This window comes from Protomyctophum parallelum (genome assembly GCF_964188405.1).
Source record: "Protomyctophum parallelum genome assembly, chromosome: 6".
Taxonomy (NCBI): Eukaryota; Metazoa; Chordata; class Actinopteri; order Myctophiformes; family Myctophidae; genus Protomyctophum; species Protomyctophum parallelum.
Window position 1 is genome coordinate 31,326,217 of NC_139701.1, and position 18,275 is coordinate 31,344,491.

An 18,275-nucleotide genomic window follows, 5' to 3' on the forward strand; every position below is an offset into this window, starting at 1 on the left:
CCATTTTGGGGTTTATGATGAAATTGGTTACTGTAAGTGCATTTGATCCGTTGGTCCACTTTTTCTTATGCTTGGTGTCATGAAGATTTATGGCTGAGGAGTTTTACAAAACAGCACAAGTCTCTTAACTGCTTCTTTCACCTCGACAAGGGCAGCATGCAGCCACACACAGACTCTTGCAAACTTGCTCCAACTCATCACCTGGTAAATCATTATATTCCCCAATTAAAGAATCATGCAAGAGCAATATTCCATCATATGAGAGTACTAATTATGTACTTAGGATACTTTGCTGCGGTGCAAGTCTTGGAGGCTCTTTTCTCTGGGTAGGAAATGTCTCGCTGTGTTTGTTCTTCAGTGAAACCCCAGCAGACATTCAATGCCTGCCTGTCTCGATTGACTGTATAGGCGGTCAAATGTTTTCCATACTTGTTAAAGTGCACATTCACGTGATTGCCCTGTATGTGCCTGTATGTTTGACTTTTTATGTGTTGAGTCATACACATAGCACAGATGGGCTGTGGCAAACCACAAATCCTGCAATGAGGACACTCATGACCAATGCACGCACGCATGTGTGTGTGCACATGCACCTCAGATACAGAAGCTTCTGAACCCAGGTGAGTATCAGTAGAGGTCAGGGCTTGACATTAGGTTTTTGAAGTAAATTTCCCATTCACTGTGAAATGTAGGCCTATGTAAGATCACAGACATTCTAGGGCTATTACCAATATTGGAAAGGTGATTATTTGGAAAGCCAGACAATATTGTTGGCTGCTAGGAGCGTCGCAGAAAAAGTGAAACCAAGAGTCACTTGTCCAATGGACAAGTAAAATGTTGATGCACTTGTTGGGAAAGATTTATTACTTGTCCCGGACAAGCGGACAAGCCTTAATGTCAAGCCCTGGAGGTCATTAAACAAGTACGGTATGTGGGAGGGTTTATTGCCCTCCCTCCTTTTCTGTTCCTCGCTGACACCATCCTACTATTCTGGTTGTATTACTGCACTTCAAATACGTCCGCTGGAATGTCCAGCATAGTGAGCAAAAGTTTCTCATGACGAGAGTTGACACAACCCGGACAGGCCGGAACCTGCCTGCCTCAGGGAGATATGAGGGCCCGGGGGCGTTCCAGTATGTCTTGACCAGATGGGAAATAGTGTGTTTGTTTTATCTTTGCACCTCCTAAGGCAAAGTGCCAGTAGTCTAGACAGTGTGCCATCAGGAAATATGAAAACTTACAGTAATATAGAGTATAGCAGGTGTGTCACTTCCCCCAGAAATCCTGAGAACAAGGCTCTGTCTTTGAAAGTTTTTGGATCTGATTTCTTTAACCAGACTCTAAATAAATAATGAGCCTATTGCCAATAGCTTTTCTGGAAGCGATGTTTTTCAATGAATAGGGTCTCCGGTTGAGAGTGCATTTGTCATTTTAAGTTCTAAAGCTAAAAGGGTTTCAAGATCACTGTTGGTTATTTATCCATGATGTAAAAGTTTGGTCAAGAAGATGCAATGATTTGTTTATGACAAATGATTACAGTTACGATGAGTACAGTACATTAGCAAAGTGGAAATTTCAGCTTATTTCCCGAAAATGCTTTCATTGGCGTAGGCGTTGACCTGACATCATGAGTTAAAGCTCTGACTTAAAAGCCTATCTGTCATGATGGACCACCATGGATGACCAGCAATCTCTCACCCATAACCAACCCAGTAAAATAAATACATCCACTGCAACCTTTATTTTAAGTATAGTGAATGAGGTGAGTCACACACACACACACACACACACACACACACACACACACACACACACACACACACACACACACACACACACACACACACACACACACACACACACAACACAACACAACACAACACAACACACACCACACACGCACGCACGCACGCACGCACACACACACACACACACACACACACACACACACACACACACACACACACACACACACACACACACACACACACACACACACACACACACACACACACACACACCTTCCAAAAACACATCCCTTGTCCTATCTATGGTACACAAAACCGTACACAGTTTGTGGATATACTGCAAGCCAGGCCTTGCTTTGGGAGAAAACATCTGTGAGAGTCTGGTTGCACTACACACATTTACATTCAAACAACTTGGACTGTCTTGGGTATTGGGATGTTTCAACAGAACTCTTTGACCATCTGCAGCAGTTCACTTGTAGCTGTCTGGGACCACCTCCAGGGACATGAAGGAGCTTTTCTGTTCCAGGAGAGTGGAGGCTGTTTCCAGTCAACTCCCACCATATAGAGAATGTCTATTTCTCTATGCCCTCCGTGCCAATGCTAATCTGTAGACTCACCCATCTGCACCAGATCCCATACAGAGTGGATGGACAACTGTTGATGCTCGACAGATAGCAATTCACTGGATGTGCACAGCCCCTGCACCAGATGTAGTCCTTGTGTTTTTGGCTTGTAAATGTGCACGACTATGCAAGATCAATCCTAGTTGTCTCAGCAATTGTGAGCAATTGTGAGTTGTGCACACTCCAGAACTGTACAAAACTGTGTACTAAGATCCACAGTTAAACAGGACAGTTCTGATGAGGAGGAGATTGCATAGTTAATGTCAAATGTCATATTATTGGAATATTAAGACTGTTTAGAGTAGACTGTAATATTATATTTGTGATTATTGTGATAATAATTGAAAAACAAAAACAATAGAACAACATTTGTTGTTTATTTGCTAGAAAACGGGTATTGTTGAGGGCACGGTCAACATAGACCTCAAGGCCAAGATATGCCAATTTGGGATCCAAAATGACCTTGACATTGACCTAAACATATGACACTAAACTTTAATTGCTTCAGTCACCTCTTAAATCAATGTGTATCAATGTGATAATAGACTATATATTTCCTGGAGCCCAGTGCTAGATTCAGGCTGTCTGAGCCAAGCAGGGGTAAAAACAACGGCATCAGCTTCAATCATGAGGGGTGAGGGCACTCGCACGTAGGAGCACATAGAGGCCAAATACTTTTCGAGCATGCAGACAAATATGGCACTCTACACTGCCAGGGCACCCGGCCTAGTGGACACGCCAAGTGTTCTCTACTGGAAGAAGGGCAACCTAGACGGCGCTCGCCGCTTATATGTTCTCTGCTGTAAGAGCGAGATCGTTATCTTGCACATTTGGCAAACGCATGAGCAATTTGGGCTCTTTACAGTAATCATTTAGCGCAGGCCTGGGTAAATAGAGGATAGCAGGAGAACTCACAAGCACATACAGTCTCTCTCTCTCTCTCTCTCTCTCTCTCTCTCTCTCTCTTATATTAAACTTGCTAAAACAAATCACACCCGTGTGAAGTGCTAATATATTAAAGTCTAATTCATGTTGATTAGGTAATGTAATGTTGATGTAAAACAAACGGTGCCAACACAAACATTAATTAACGCCATTAACAATATAGAGACAATATGACGTAATGAGGCACATTATGACGTTCCCCCCCCCTTCATTGTCAATGGCGTTTACATTTAAAAACACTTTAAATATTTTATATATCTTAAAAATAGTTATAACAATAACAATCTTTTAAAACCGTATCTCCTCTGTACATCTGCAAACTGTTCTTAGTGCTTTTTCTGTTTTTATCCTTGTACCAGTATATGTACTTTCCTTGAACTGTACCCATTCTACAAACTGTGAATACAAATTTCAATCAATCAATGAATCAATGAATGAATGAATGAATGAATCAATCAATCAATCAATCAATCAATCAATCAATCAATCAATCAATCAATCAGTCTCTCGCTCTTTCTCTCTCTCTCTCATGTCCTAGGTTGTATTGTCCTCTAGTGGGAACATACTGTAACTACAAAGCAAGAAAGCGCATTTTCACATTTTGGCCACTGGGGGGTGTGGTGAAGGCGGAAGTGCAGGGCAGGCAGAGTAAAGGGAGGAAGGGAGCTGGTGGCCATAGAAAGGACTATAGCGAAGGCCGGGATTCTAGCTTAAATTCTCCTCTTTTTACTCAAAATAAAACACCCAGACGTTGCAACATGTCGAAGAACACCGTGTCCGACCGCTTCAGGCGAGTAGACGTGGATGAATACGACGAGAACAAATTTGTGGACGAGGAGGACGGAGGAGAAAACCAAGTGGGTCCTGACGAAGCTGAGGTTGATTCACTCATCAGACAATATCCTTTCAATGAATTAGGCTATATGGTTTGCAAAATGGCACACTATGTATGCCTACGTAATGTCTTTGTTTACGTTATTATTAGACGATAGCTCTTTTTTGATACATTGATACTTGATAGCGTCTTGTTGTACATCCACAGCTCTTGCACCCAAAGGCCAATCACTGTCCAGACTTGTCTAGAAAAAAACACCCCACATTCCAAGGGTTGCTGCTGCTGCTGGAATAATCTGAATAATATCGTTTTGCTTCTACACATAATTGTAAACAGCTACATGGACGTTAAATATGTAAACATTTGCTTTCTAACAAAGGGGTAGCCTGCCAATTATTCAGGTTGTTAATCGATGCATAGGTCCTTTTTAAAAGAGGGAGTACTGTAGCTTGTAGCTATTCCATATATTGCCTTATAAGTCTGTATCATATCATACCTTAGCCCTCCAAGCAGAACCCAATGGTACTGAAGTTTCTGACTTTTTGACGACGCAGACCATGGGGTCCTGTTCCAGCAGTACCATGCCACCTGGTACGCGGACATACATAAAACATAAACAACGTGTTTACGGCCTGTCTGCGCTCTTTGACGACTTTTTTTCGTGTGAGGGCTTCTGAATCTGTGAAGTATAAGTACCTATACATGCCGCTGCGAATATCTCCTGTGGCGCGGAAGCCGTTAAGTATTTTTAATCTTTGTTTGCCAGATTTGGTCGCTTTGATTCTTCTCTTCCTCTAGCTAGTGGCGCTATAGCTATGACAGAGCAGATCAGAGGCAGGGACGTCACGTAGCCGCACAAGCCAACTGCACACCGGGAGGCGGTACAATAAACGGTAAACAAACAAGAAGAATCAAAGCGACCAAATCGGTCAAACATAGATAAAAAATACTTAACGGCTTCCGCGCCACAGGAGATATTCGCAGCGGGATGTATAGGTACTTATAGTTCACGAATTCAGAATAACTCAAACTAAAAAAGGCCGTCAAACGCCGCAGATACGATCTTAGCGAGCATATTTATGTCCGCGTTCCAAAATTCCCATACGAAAATATAGTTATGAACAGCGACCCTACATAAAACTCATCAAAATTTCAGAAAAGCTTTATGGAGGGTTCCGAGAGGGGCTAATCATACCTCAGTTCAAGTTCCTGCATCAGAAAGAGGAGTATTTTGAGTAGAGAGAGGTGCTACAGGTATACTATGCTAGCTTACTATAAGCAGGCTCTGTACCCAAAAATGCCTGTATTTAGCCTGTCCCCAGCAAGTGGTCACAATTTCAAACAGCCAAAAAAGTGTCTAATACCGTCACAATCACATAAATATACATGCTAAATGAAAGTAGATTGTCAACAACATAGCAAACAATATACACAGTTAATTTTCCAATAAATATCTCATATCAAATGTGTGTCCCACGTCTCCGTCAACTCCAAGTTTTTTAAAAGTCTTAAATTAATCAGAAAATATTGTCGACAGATTTAGCCTGAAGACTCTTTTTCCAAGTCCTGTTTATATTTGTTGCAACAGTGGAGCACCTGGTCTGACAAGCATTCAATTGTTTGATATTTTAAACAAACAATGTTATCAATGTGGTCACAGCTTTTACATGTCAACTCCGTCAGGACATTATTATGATCTTTGTTAAGAATTCCAAAGTGTTTAGTATTTTAGTTTAGGGTTAGGTTTAGCTAACAACTGGAGAAAAAACTAAATGGCTACATTGTACTACAGAGGGTTAAGATGAAAACAAATGCCATTTCGTCAACTCCGTCAGATACATGTCAACTCCGTCAGACACAAAACCTGACGGAGTTGACGTCTACATTTAGACCTTGATTAGCCAGGCTAATCAAGGTCTAAATGTAGACGTCTAAATGTATACAGACATCTAAATGTAGACGTTGAAACAACGTTGTTTCAACGTCTATATATAGACGTCCACATTTAGACCTTGATTAGCCAGGCTAATCAAGGTCTAAATGTATACAGACGTCTAAATGTATATAGACGTCTACGTTTAGACCTTGATTAGCCAGGCTAATCAAGGTCTAAATGTATACAGACGTCTAAATGTAGACGTTGAAACAACGTTGTTTCAGCGTCTATATATATATATATATATATAGATAATGTAGACGTCTAAATGTATACAGACGTCTATATATAGCACTCATTCTTGAGATGAGGGACAAAAGTGGAAAAAACATGTCCCACACATAAGAGCCTTTTTATGTTAAAAATAAATTAATTCATAAAAATAAAAGCACTTGCAAAGTTATATGTAATACAGTTGTGTATTCTTATTAGGGCTGCACAATATATCGTTATCATATCGTTATCGAGGTATGAACATGCACAATATCAGTATCGCAAAAAGGCAACGGTATCGCGATATAGATATATCGTCGACATATCGATATATTGTCTATATCGACAATATATCGTCCACTTCTAAAGCCAGCCCTCTATTTTAGCCTGTGCCCCTCGGAAAATAAACCATCACTCGTTTGTCCCTCTGTCCTGTTGTAGCCTGGCTCCAGCCCTGCATCACTAGCCACGCCCATTAAGAAAATATGTTCTGGCGATTCAGGTCTGGAGTCTCTCCCGACGACGGTGTCAGCTAGGGCTGCACGATATATCGTCATCGTATCGATATCGAGATATCTGCCATATATATCGTGATATGAATTTTTGTCCATATCGTGCAGCCCTAATTCTTATGACATTAATTTCATTATATTTCTTTTCATATTCCATCTGAATTAGTTAAAAGTAAGGCTGCACAATATATCGTTATCGTATCGTTATCGAGGTATGGACATGCACAATATCAGTATCGCAAAAAGGCAACGGTATCGCGATATAGATATATTGTCGACATATCGATATATCGTCCACTTCTAAAGCCAGCCCTCTGTTTTAGCCTGTGCCCCTCGGAAAATAAACCATCACTCCGTTTGTCCCTCTGTCCTGCACTCACGAACAAGCACACACACACACTAGGGCTGCACGATATATCGTATCGTATCGATATCGAGATATCTGCCATATATATCATGATATGAATTATATCGTATCGTATCGATATCTCTGCCATATATATCGTGATATGAATTTTTGTCCATATCGTACAGCCCTACTATATATGCAAATATTGTTTACTTGTTTACATTTGCTATCTATGGAATACTAATGTTATTTAGATATGTTCAAGACAGATGCTAGGTTTAATGTTTAATACCTGGTAATATCCCAGTAACTTTGTTTGTTGCAGTTAATTGTTTTCTTTCCAGTACTTGACCATTTGCCATGTAAATGTCATTCATGATCTTTGTAAGTTACTCTAAATTGTATCTACAGAATTATGCTTCCTTAATGTTCTTCGCACAGGGAATCTCACAGAGGCTTTACATGCTGTTCTGAAGAACCCACCCATCAACACAAAGAACCAGAACGTCAAGGTTAGTTTATTACCGTATGTCTGCTTCAAGCATCTGCTTGGGCCTACTTGTCCATATCTGTTTGGGGTTTACAATACGTATGACGGATAATTCTAACTTCTCCTCCATTGTCCTACCTATTGTTATCAAAGTTTCATCTCTGATATTCCCTAATCCCTTCTGCATGTAAATTCTAATCACAATGTATTATTTTCTACACTATCTTTTGTGTCTTATCCTGTTGTCTCAGATTTTACCAGGTTAGCCGTCTCTGCATTCCTTCTTCGGCGTAGTAGAGTTTTTTTTTTTTTTTTTTAGATATTTATTTGCGGCTTACGCCTTTATTGATTTTTTAAGGGATAGAAAGTAGGCTGACAGGAAACGGGAGAGAGATGGGGGGATGACATGCGGTAAAGGCCGTGTCGGGTCCGGGAGTCGAACCCGCGGCACACCGCGACTGGATCACCAGTCCGGTGCCCAGACCGTTACACTACGGCCTGGGCCGGCGTAGTAGAGTTTTGTCTTGATATCCCCTCTTTGATTTCTGCTTAGCCAACTGAATCTTTTTGAGGGGCCTCCTATATACAGCTTTTCGTCCTGTCACGTCTCACATTTGCCATTGACAATGAAAGGAGAATTTACCTCATGTGTGCCTGAAATATGATGTCAATTTGTGCATTAAATGCCATTGACAATGAAAGGAAAATTTATGTCATATGTAGTCTAGCAAATCGTCTAACCAAACACATAAATTCAGTTGTCATCTTACATGATCATGATGAAAAGATGAGTTACAGCTATACAGCTTTTTTGTCCGGAACTCTTGTCACATTTACCATTGACAATGAAAGGAGAATTTACGTCATATGTTTCTGAACAAATCGGCTTTTTGTGGACAGGAAATACGAACATTAAATGCCATTGACAATGAAAGGAAAATTTACGTCATATGTAGAAGAGCAAATCGGCTATTTTGTCCTAACACAAACATTAAATGCCATTATTGACAATGAATGGAGAATTTACATATGTGTCTGAGCAAATTGACATGTTAGGTCATGATGATATACGATGATAAGAATGCCCCTCACTTCACACAGGTGTGATTTTTGAGGGGCGCTAGCCTCTCCTATACAGTATACAGCTTTGTGTCCCCACACGTCTCATATTTGTGGCACATCGTGTATGTAACTAATCTTGTTTCTTATTGAAGTATTGCGTTCTGTATTTGTTTTATTTTTCCATTATTGTTATGTACATATGTGCAAGTAAACTAAACTAAATTGACAATGAAAGAAGAAATTAGGTCATATGTCCTATTGTCCTTCAAATATGATGTAAATTGGTGGCAACACAAACATTAATTTACATTGACAATGAAGGGAAAATTTACGTCATATGTAGACGAGCAAATCGGCGAGCCAATCGCATACATTCAGTTGTTCATGAGATGATGTATAATGATAAGAGCGCCCCTCACTTCACACAGGTGTGATTTGTTTTCCCACTTCACAGCATCCCGATGCTTTATGCCCACTTTTAATTGATCACCAAGATAAATGAGAGATCCAATATATACATAACATCAGTGTTTGTGTCAGAGGCTTTTGTCATCATGACTTAACATGTCTATTTGCTCTGTCCTTGTCTATTGCTTCATAGTCAATGGCAGTTAGCAAATATCCGATTTACTCAGACACATATGACGTAAATTCTCCATTCATTGTCAATGGCATTTAATGTTTGTGTTTGTGTGACAGAATCTACACTATACAGTAGTTGTATATAGGAGAGGCTAGCGCCCCTGAAAAACAAAAAAATGAATACCGGTACACTTCTAAAATAATTATGTTGATGTAAATTCTCCATTCATTGTCTAAATGTGTTGATGTAAATTCTCCATTCATCGTCAAAGGCATTTAATGTTTGTTAGCCGATTTTCCCTGACACATATGACGTAAATTCTCCTTTCATTGTCCACGGCATTTAATGTTTGTGTTAGGACAAAAGGCTATATACACTATACAGGAGGGGCTGGCGCCCCTCAAAAATCACACCTGTGTGAATACATCATCATACATCATCTCATTCTGGCCAATCACAATTTGCGTCCTCACTTATCCGTCTTCACTTTTATCTTCAATGTGTGTGTTTACACAAACCTGCAAAGCTGGGCATAGGAGGGGCTCAAAAATAAAATGCCAAGAATTCTTCTGCACACTTTATAGAAAAGAAGTAGATCCTGTTTACTGTCTTGCAGCATTTACTTTCAACTCGCACAGCTTCTTCCTCTGGTCTCTCAACGACCAGAGAAAGGTACAGTGTGGCTATAAATGTCTCAAACTTGTATTTGCGATTTTGCGTGCTTGAGACGGTTTGCGGGATCTGCTTCTTTGAAGAAATTGTATTCAACTGTGGCCCCTCGTTGGTTAGATCTCAATCTTAGTTTTTCTTACTTTTCTCACAGGATCGTGCTGAAGGTTTGGTGCTGAAAGTGCTCAGTGCCTTTAAAAGCAGTGACATAGAGAAAGGAGTCCTGTCCTTGGACAAAAACGGTGTGGACCTGCTGATGAAGTACATCTACAAAGGCTTCGAAAAACCATCGGAGAACAGTAGTGCAGTCCTGCTGCAGTGGCATGAGAAGGTAGGCCTTAAAGATTAATTAGGATAACTGAAAAATCACACCCGTGCTCTAATTATCGTACATCATCAAGAATGGTGGTCCCTTATTGGCCATGGCTTCCCACCGACATACTGTTCATATGCCAATTTGCTCAGACACAAATTCTCCATTCATTGTCAATGGCATTTAATGTTTGTGTTAAGACAGAATCTACACTATAGCTGTTTATACAAAAAAACATATCCACTTCATCATCAGAAATGTGTTTTTTTTCCTCTCTTGCAGGCACTGTCAGCAGGTGGAGTGGGCTGCATCGTCAGGGTACTAACAGCCAGGAAGACTGTCTAACGCAGGAGCTCTACACCCAACTTACTGAGACTGCAGTGGTTCGGTACACAAAGTAATCTAATGTATACGTAGCAAAGGGACATAAAGGAAATCTGATTCTCAACCCAATGTGACTTACGGCGGGGCTCCACCGGGCGCGTTGCGTCTCCGTCGCGTGCGTCAAAAAACTAACCGGGGCAATTTTAATGCAGTCACGCAACGCAGGCAGTGGAGCCACCCTTCATTGATTAAAAAGGGAACATTCCCTGACGGTGACGGAGACGCGACGCTGACGCGCCTGGTGGAGCCCCGGTGTTAGACAGTAGACATGAAACGACAAATGAAATGAGTCACTTTTTGCAAAAAAGAAAACAGATTTTGTTTATTACCCCCTGCGTGATCCAGTCTATCAAATGTTATTCCTCACAGGGTGTGTTTGTGTGTATTACATACTGTACAGTATGTATAAATATGCACCTGTACAGTATACAGTCTCATATGAACAACTGTCATTGTATGTTTCGTATTTACAACAAACGGAAAACAATAGTTTCAGCACAGTAGCTAGCTACTGTACACACACACACACACACACACACACACACACACACACACACACACACGCACACAAAACCAACCACAGATGCTTAATGTTTCTCTCAGGAAAACTCCCAGAAAACAGTATTTGTTTACTATCACTATCTATTCTTTGTGCTGAATGAGGGGGGGGGAGCATTCATCTATTTCATTAAGATACCGCATTAACATACACTCATTGCCTATTCCTGGCCATCTAGCAGTCTCCTGAAAATCTGTCCCTGTGAGGTGGATTTTCTATTGGGGTCACCATTCCCTCGAGGGTGGGGGGGGGGCTTCCATCTATCTATCCACCATGCCTGCCCCACTTAAGGATTATTATTACCCATGATGCAGCACAGTCTGCTATCTCCACCCCCTTTAATCCCACTTTACTGTCTATTTTCATCACTATTGTGTCCACTCAAAAATATACTGTACAGGGCACAACTGGCTCTGCTATTCCATTTAATAGGTGATGCATTTTCCCCCCTTCACTTTCAGGAAAGTTACGTGTCAGCATGAGAATTGTTTCTTAGACTATGTTTAAGTCTGATTTCTCTCCCCTTCAATATTTCATTCCTTGTATAGCTATATTTGTGCCATAGCCATACTATTCAGACAATATTTGAGTCCAGTGCATATGGAAATTTAACTGAACAAGAGCATGTCATACCTGTCAAATACTTGCATGATCCTTTTATGCATGTCATGCCCGCATGCATTTGTTCCTTTTAACATGCTTTGGGTCTTTGCCGCAAAATTCCAATCTTCTGCATTGAAATGGAGTTTAATTTGATATTCTGTTTGTGGACATACTACACATTCATTCATTTGCTTTATTTTTTTTATAAGCAGGGGGAGACCTAGACCATTAGACCATTTACTTTGTCTGCCTTATCTCTGGTGGATTGCCTTGTTGCCAAATGAGTTACCGTATAACACAGTAGGCTTGTCCATGTGTTTTGCTCACATATTATAAATGACAGTTTCCGAACAGCTCATTTCCAATGAAGCACTTGTGCTTTCTGATAAATCATGAATGCATCAACAACATGTTTTAATAACAAATTAATATATAATCATTAGTTTATATCAGACATGGAATTTCATTGTTAAATACTCTTGTCAGTGGTGATGCATCAACAATTTCTAATGAACTACTGGCTAGCTAAACACAAATTACAATAATTTGTTTGTGTGAATATCAATCGGAAACCAGTGATTGAGAAAGATTATATATATAATACGACACTGATGTAACTGATGCCTTACTCATATTCTTTTTTATGTTTGTGCTTTTCAAATGAAATAAAAGATGAAAGCCGTTTACATTTTGTCATATATTCATGCACAAGCATAATTGTGTCATAGTATAGCTAAATGTTTATGAATTGACAATGATTGAACACTTTTCTAGAGGCTGTGTTGCAGATACTAATGCAGAGTTTGAGTGTATATTTGTCATTTTATTACGTTTTTATTTAAAAAAATGAATACAGTACAATATAGCAATACATTATCAGAAAACAAACACCTATATACACATAAAAATAGAATACATCTTGGTAATTGGATGGAATAAGACAATGATGCTTTAACTACTTTCTATCTGATCCCATTGTGCAACCTTGTTATAATGGGCAATTACCTGAGGATGAGTTTTTTTCATTTTTTTTTCAGTCAAGTTTTCTCTTGCCAAGATGAGCACCATATCATACTAATGAAACGAACAGCTCCTTCACCTCACATTGTTTCTTTGTGTGATGTTTCATACAATGGCATTGGCAAAGGTGGGACTGCCACGTTTTCACGTTCAAGCACTTCCCAATAAGTTAATCATAGGTAGATGTAATTATAGACTATATTGAGTATTATTTTAGTGTTGTGTCGGTTAAGGAGGGTTGGACTTACATTCTGGGCCAGTGGTGGATGTATTGGCCCTGAGGACTTGGTCGACCATAAATAACTATGTAGGGGCAAGGGGGACAAGACAAGAAAAACAACTTCTGAATGACAAAGTCCTGAATAATTCAAATGAACAGGATTCCAGGGGATGGGGCCAATAAATAACCATTTTCCTCCAACCAAAAGAGCCTCTCTCTTGCGTTATTCCCATTCTATATCCATTCTCAGTTTGCAGTGTTGTACTCCCATAGTGACCTCTCACACTCCAAACAAGTACGTTTTTTTTTCAGTCTGTTGACTGATGCAGCATATTTTTCAAACCACAGCCAGCCAGTTGCCACTAACACTTGCTTGCACTCAGTGGTGCTTTGCAAGACCCCTCACGGTCCCCTTCTTTTATGTCATGTAAAGTGCACTCAGTAGGGGTAGGCGGACACGGCGATGTAGACAATGAAGGTTGTCTGGTACTCGATGCCACCGTCCTCACTGAAGGACAGAGCTCGGACCTTCATGCGGTAAGTGTGGGGCTCTCGTAATGCCCGTGTGGTAAACAGCACTCCCTTTAGGTTCTCATCTCGCAGGGCGAAGGGTAACGTGGTGTCTTCGTCCACCGCTAGGAAAGTGGTTCTGGGGTGCATCACACCGTCTTGGGTGTAGGCCACCAGCCTAATCAGGTCCTGATTGGCTGCAATGCCAAAAGGGAGTGACAGCAGCTTGTATTCCAGGGCATAGGGGCTCAGGGCACATTCCACATCATTTGGAGGGCAGTTCTTCAGACAGAATCTACATAAAGACAGGATTCATAAACAAATGCATCCATTCAACTCAGAAACTACAAAACATTTCTAAGTAAAAAGTTCCTGCATGTGTGCCCACAGTAAGCTGAATTATACAAAGTGTGAATGGAGTTTCTAGGTGAAAGTGATTTTTGACGTGCCTATATAGGTGCCATTGAGCCCCATTATAAATGTCTTAAATTTTAAAGCACTATATTTCTAAAACTATGAAACATTTCAAAGATTCCTTTTCAGGCAAACATGTCCACCGTAAGATGAACCTAAATAGGTTTGTTTGGGGTTTCTATGTGTAAGTATGTAGGAATAGTAGCATGCCAAAGTTTGTGCTATTGCCATAGAGAATGCATTGGGCGTTAAAGTTAAATAACTCAGAAACTATAAAACATTTCAAAGTAAAAAGTTCCAGCATGTGTCTCCACAGTAAGCTGAATAATAAAAAGTGTGAATGGAGTTTCTAGGTGAAAGTGATTTTTGACGTGCCAATGTCTGCCATTGAGCCCCATTGTAAATTTGAAAGCACTATATTTCTAAAACTATGAAACATTTCAAAGATTCCTTTTCTGGCAAACATGTCCACCGTAAGATGAACCTAAGTAGGCTAGAATGGGGTTGCTAGGTGTAAGTATGTAGGACTAGTAGCATGCCAAAGTTTGTGCTATTGCCATAGAGAATGCATTGGGCGTTTAAGTTAAATAACTCATAAACTACAAACCATAAAAATAAAAAAAAGTTCCAGCATGTGTCTCCACAGTAAGCTGAATAATAAAAAGTGTGAATGGAGTTTCTAGGTGAAAGTGACTTTTGACGTGCCTATAGAGCTGCCATTGAGCCCCATGTTAAATGTCTCAAATTTGAAAGCACTATATTTCTAAAACTATGAAACATTTCAAAGATTCCTTTTCAGGCAAACATGTCCACCGTAAGATGAACCTAAGTAGGCTAGAATGGGGTTGCTAGGTGTAAGTATGTAGGACTAATAGCATGCCAAAGTTTGTGCTATTGCCATAGAGAATGCATTGGGCGTTTAAGTTAAATAACTCATAAACTACAAACCATAAAAATAAAAAAAAGTTCCAGCATGTGTCTCCACAGTAAGCTGAATAATAAAAAGTGTGAATGGAGTTTCTAGGTGAAAGTGACTTTTGACGTGCCTATAGAGCTGCCATTGAGCCCCATGTTAAATGTCTCAAATTTGAAAGCACTATATTTCTAAAACTATGAAACATTTCAAAGATTCCTTTTCAGGCCAACATGTCCACCGTAAGATGAACCTAAGTAAGCTAGAATGGGGTTGCTAGGTGTAAGTATGTAGGACTAGTAGCATGCCAAAGTTTGTGCTATTGCCATAGAGAATGCATTGGGCGTTTAAGTTAAATAACTCATAAACTACAAACCATAAAAATAAAAAAAAGTTCCAGCATGTGTCTCCACAGTAAGCTGAATAATAAAAAGTGTGAATGGAGTTTCTAGGTGAAAGTGACTTTTGACGTGCCTATAGACCGATTCCGTACCGGTTTCATGGTCGCAGCCTACGTATTTCCTGTAGGCGGACTCGACGTAGCTGCGGGGGTAAAACCCTCACCAGGCGCATCTCTTCCACTACAGTGAACGGCAGAGTGACTGATGTTAGTTTGCCTCAAACTTTACTCCTTTACCTGCTTTTTTACTAACACTAACATTACAAAGATGCCCAGAACATCGAGATGAACCTGTGTAGTTTATGGCTGCTCCAACAGTAGTGGCAACATAACAAATAAAATAAAACGGAATGTCTAATATCCACCGCGATGGCTGAGACCAGAGCCATTGAGTAATGGTTGAGACAAAGCAGTGAAGAATCCTGCAAGATACATAATTTCAGTCTTACCCAATACCCAATCTTTCTGTTTTATGAACACAAGGCTGCTGTATTTTATACCTCATACTAAGCATTTAAAGTGTGAGGTATAAAGTACAGCAGCCTTGTGTTAATAAAACATAAATATTTGGTATTGGGTAAGACTGGCGTTATGTATCTTTCACTGCTTTGTCTCAACCATTACTCAATGGCTCTGGTCTCCGCCATCGCGGTGGATATTAGACATTCCGTTTTTATTTTATTTTTATGTTGCCACTACTGTTGGAGCAGCCATAAACTACAAAGGTTCATCTCGATGTTCTGGGCATCTTTGTAATGTTAGTGTTAGTAAAAAATCAGGTAAAGGAGTAAAGTTTGAGGCAAACTAACATCAGTCACTCTGCCGTTCACTGTAGTGGAAGAGGTGCGCCTGGTGAGGGTTTTGCTCCCGCAGCTATGTCGAGTCCGCCTACAGGAAATACGTAGGCTGCGACCATGAAACCGGTACGGAATCGGTCTATAGAGCTGCCATTGAGCCCCATGTTAAATGTCTCAAATTTGAAAGCACTATATTTCTAAAACTATGAAACATTTCAAAGATTCCTTTTCAGGCAAACATGTCCACCGTAAGATGAACCTAAGTAGGCTAGAATGGGGTTGCTAGGTGTAAGTATGTAGGACTAGTAGCATGCCAAAGTTTGTGCTATTGCCATAGAGAATGCATTGGGCGTTTAAGTTAAATAACTCATAAACTACAAACCATAAAAATAAAAAAAAGTTCCAGCATGTGTCTCCACAGTAAGCTGAATAATAAAAAGTGTGAATGGAGTTTCTAGGTGAAAGTGACTTTTGACGTGCCTATAGAGCTGCCATTGAGCCCCATGTTAAATGTCTCAAATTTGAAAGCACTATATTTCTAAAACTATTAAACATTTCAAAGATTCCTTTTCAGGCAAACATGTCCACCGTAAGATGAACCTAAGTAGGCTAGAATGGGGTTGCTAGGTGTAAGTATGTAGGACTAGTAGCATGCCAAAGTTTGTGCTATTGCCATAGAGAATGCATTGGGCGTTTAAGTTAAATAACTCATAAACTACAAACCATAAAAATAAAAAAAAAGTTCCAGCATGTGTCTCCACAGTAAGCTGAATAATAAAAAGTGTGAATGGAGTTTCTAGGTGAAAGTGACTTTTGACGTGCCTATAGAGCTGCCATTGAGCCCAATGTTAAATGTCTCAAATTTGAAAGCACTATATTTCTAAAACTATGAAACATTTCAAAGATTCCTTTTCAGGCAAACATGTCCACCGTAAGATGAACCTAAGTAGGCTAGAATGGGGTTGCTAGGTGTAAGTATGTAGGACTAGTAGCATGCCAAAGTTTGTGCTATTGCCATAGAGAATGCATTGGGCGTTTAAGTTAAATAACTCATAAACTACAAACCATAAAAATAAAAAAAAGTTCCAGCATGTGTCTCCACAGTAAGCTGAATAATAAAAAGTGTGAATGGAGTTTCTAGGTGAAAGTGACTTTTGACGTGCCTATAGAGCTGCCATTGAGCCCCATGTTAAATGTCTCAAATTTGAAAGCACTATATTTCTAAAACTATGAAACATTTCAAAGATTCCTTTTCAGGCCAACATGTCCACCGTAAGATGAACCTAAGTAGGCTAGAATGGGGTTGCTAGGTGTAAGTATGTAGGACTAGTAGCATGCCAAAGTTTGTGCTATTGCCATAGAGAATGCATTGGGCGTTTAAGTTAAATAACTCATAAACTACAAACCATAAAAATAAAAAAAAGTTCCAGCATGTGTCTCCACAGTAAGCTGAATAATAAAAAGTGTGAATGGAGTTTCTAGGTGAAAGTGACTTGTGACGTGCCTATAGAGCTGCCATTGAGCCCCATGTTAAATGTCTCAAATTTGAAAGCACTATATTTCTAAAACTATGAAACATTTCAAAGATTCCTTTTCAGGCAAACATGTCCACCGTAAGATGAACCTAAGTAGGCTAGAATGGGGTTGCTAGGTGTAAGTATGTAGGACTAGTAGCATGCCAAAGTTTGTGCTATTGCCATAGAGAATGCATTGGGCGTTTAAGTTAAATAACTCATAAACTACAAACCATAAAAATAAAAAAAAGTTCCAGCATGTGTCTCCACAGTAAGCTGAATAATAAAAAGTGTGAATGGAGTTTCTAGGTGAAAGTGACTTTTGACGTGCCTATAGAGCTGCCATTGAGCCCAATGTTAAATGTCTCAAATTTGAAAGCACTATATTTCTAAAACTATGAAACATTTCAAAGATTCCTTTTCAGGCAAACATGTCCACCGTAAGATGAACCTAAGTAGGCTAGAATGGGGTTGCTAGGTGTAAGTATGTAGGACTAGTAGCATGCCAAAGTTTGTGCTATTGCCATAGAGAATGCATTGGGCGTTTAAGTTAAATAACTCATAAACTACAAACCATAAAAATAAAAAAAAGTTCCAGCATGTGTCTCCACAGTAAGCTGAATAATAAAAAGTGTGAATGGAGTTTCTAGGTGAAAGTGA

At 39.8% G+C, this 18,275-nt stretch overlaps 2 protein-coding genes across 3 annotated transcripts in view; one reads left to right on the forward strand and one right to left on the reverse strand.

Annotated features, from left to right (window-relative positions):
- Positions 1-3,957: 3,957 nt before the first annotated feature.
- Positions 3,958-12,511, forward strand: arpc5b (actin related protein 2/3 complex, subunit 5B). Its single transcript, XM_083767917.1, has 4 exons — positions 3,958-4,217; positions 7,604-7,676; positions 10,123-10,299; positions 10,564-12,511. The coding sequence occupies exons 1-4, from the start codon at positions 4,078-4,080 to the stop codon at positions 10,624-10,626; spliced, it is 453 nt and encodes a 150-aa protein (XP_083624043.1). The 5' UTR covers positions 3,958-4,077; the 3' UTR covers positions 10,627-12,511.
- The window catches only part of hmcn1 (hemicentin 1), a 236,173-nt gene continuing 230,076 nt past the window's right edge, over positions 12,179-18,275 (reverse strand). For both annotated transcript variants that reach the window (XM_083767894.1, XM_083767893.1), the window contains one exon: positions 12,179-13,872. In XM_083767894.1, coding sequence (XP_083624020.1) covers positions 13,506-13,872 — 367 coding nt within the window. In that variant the 3' untranslated portion in view covers positions 12,179-13,505. The remainder of the gene's footprint in view (positions 13,873-18,275) is intronic.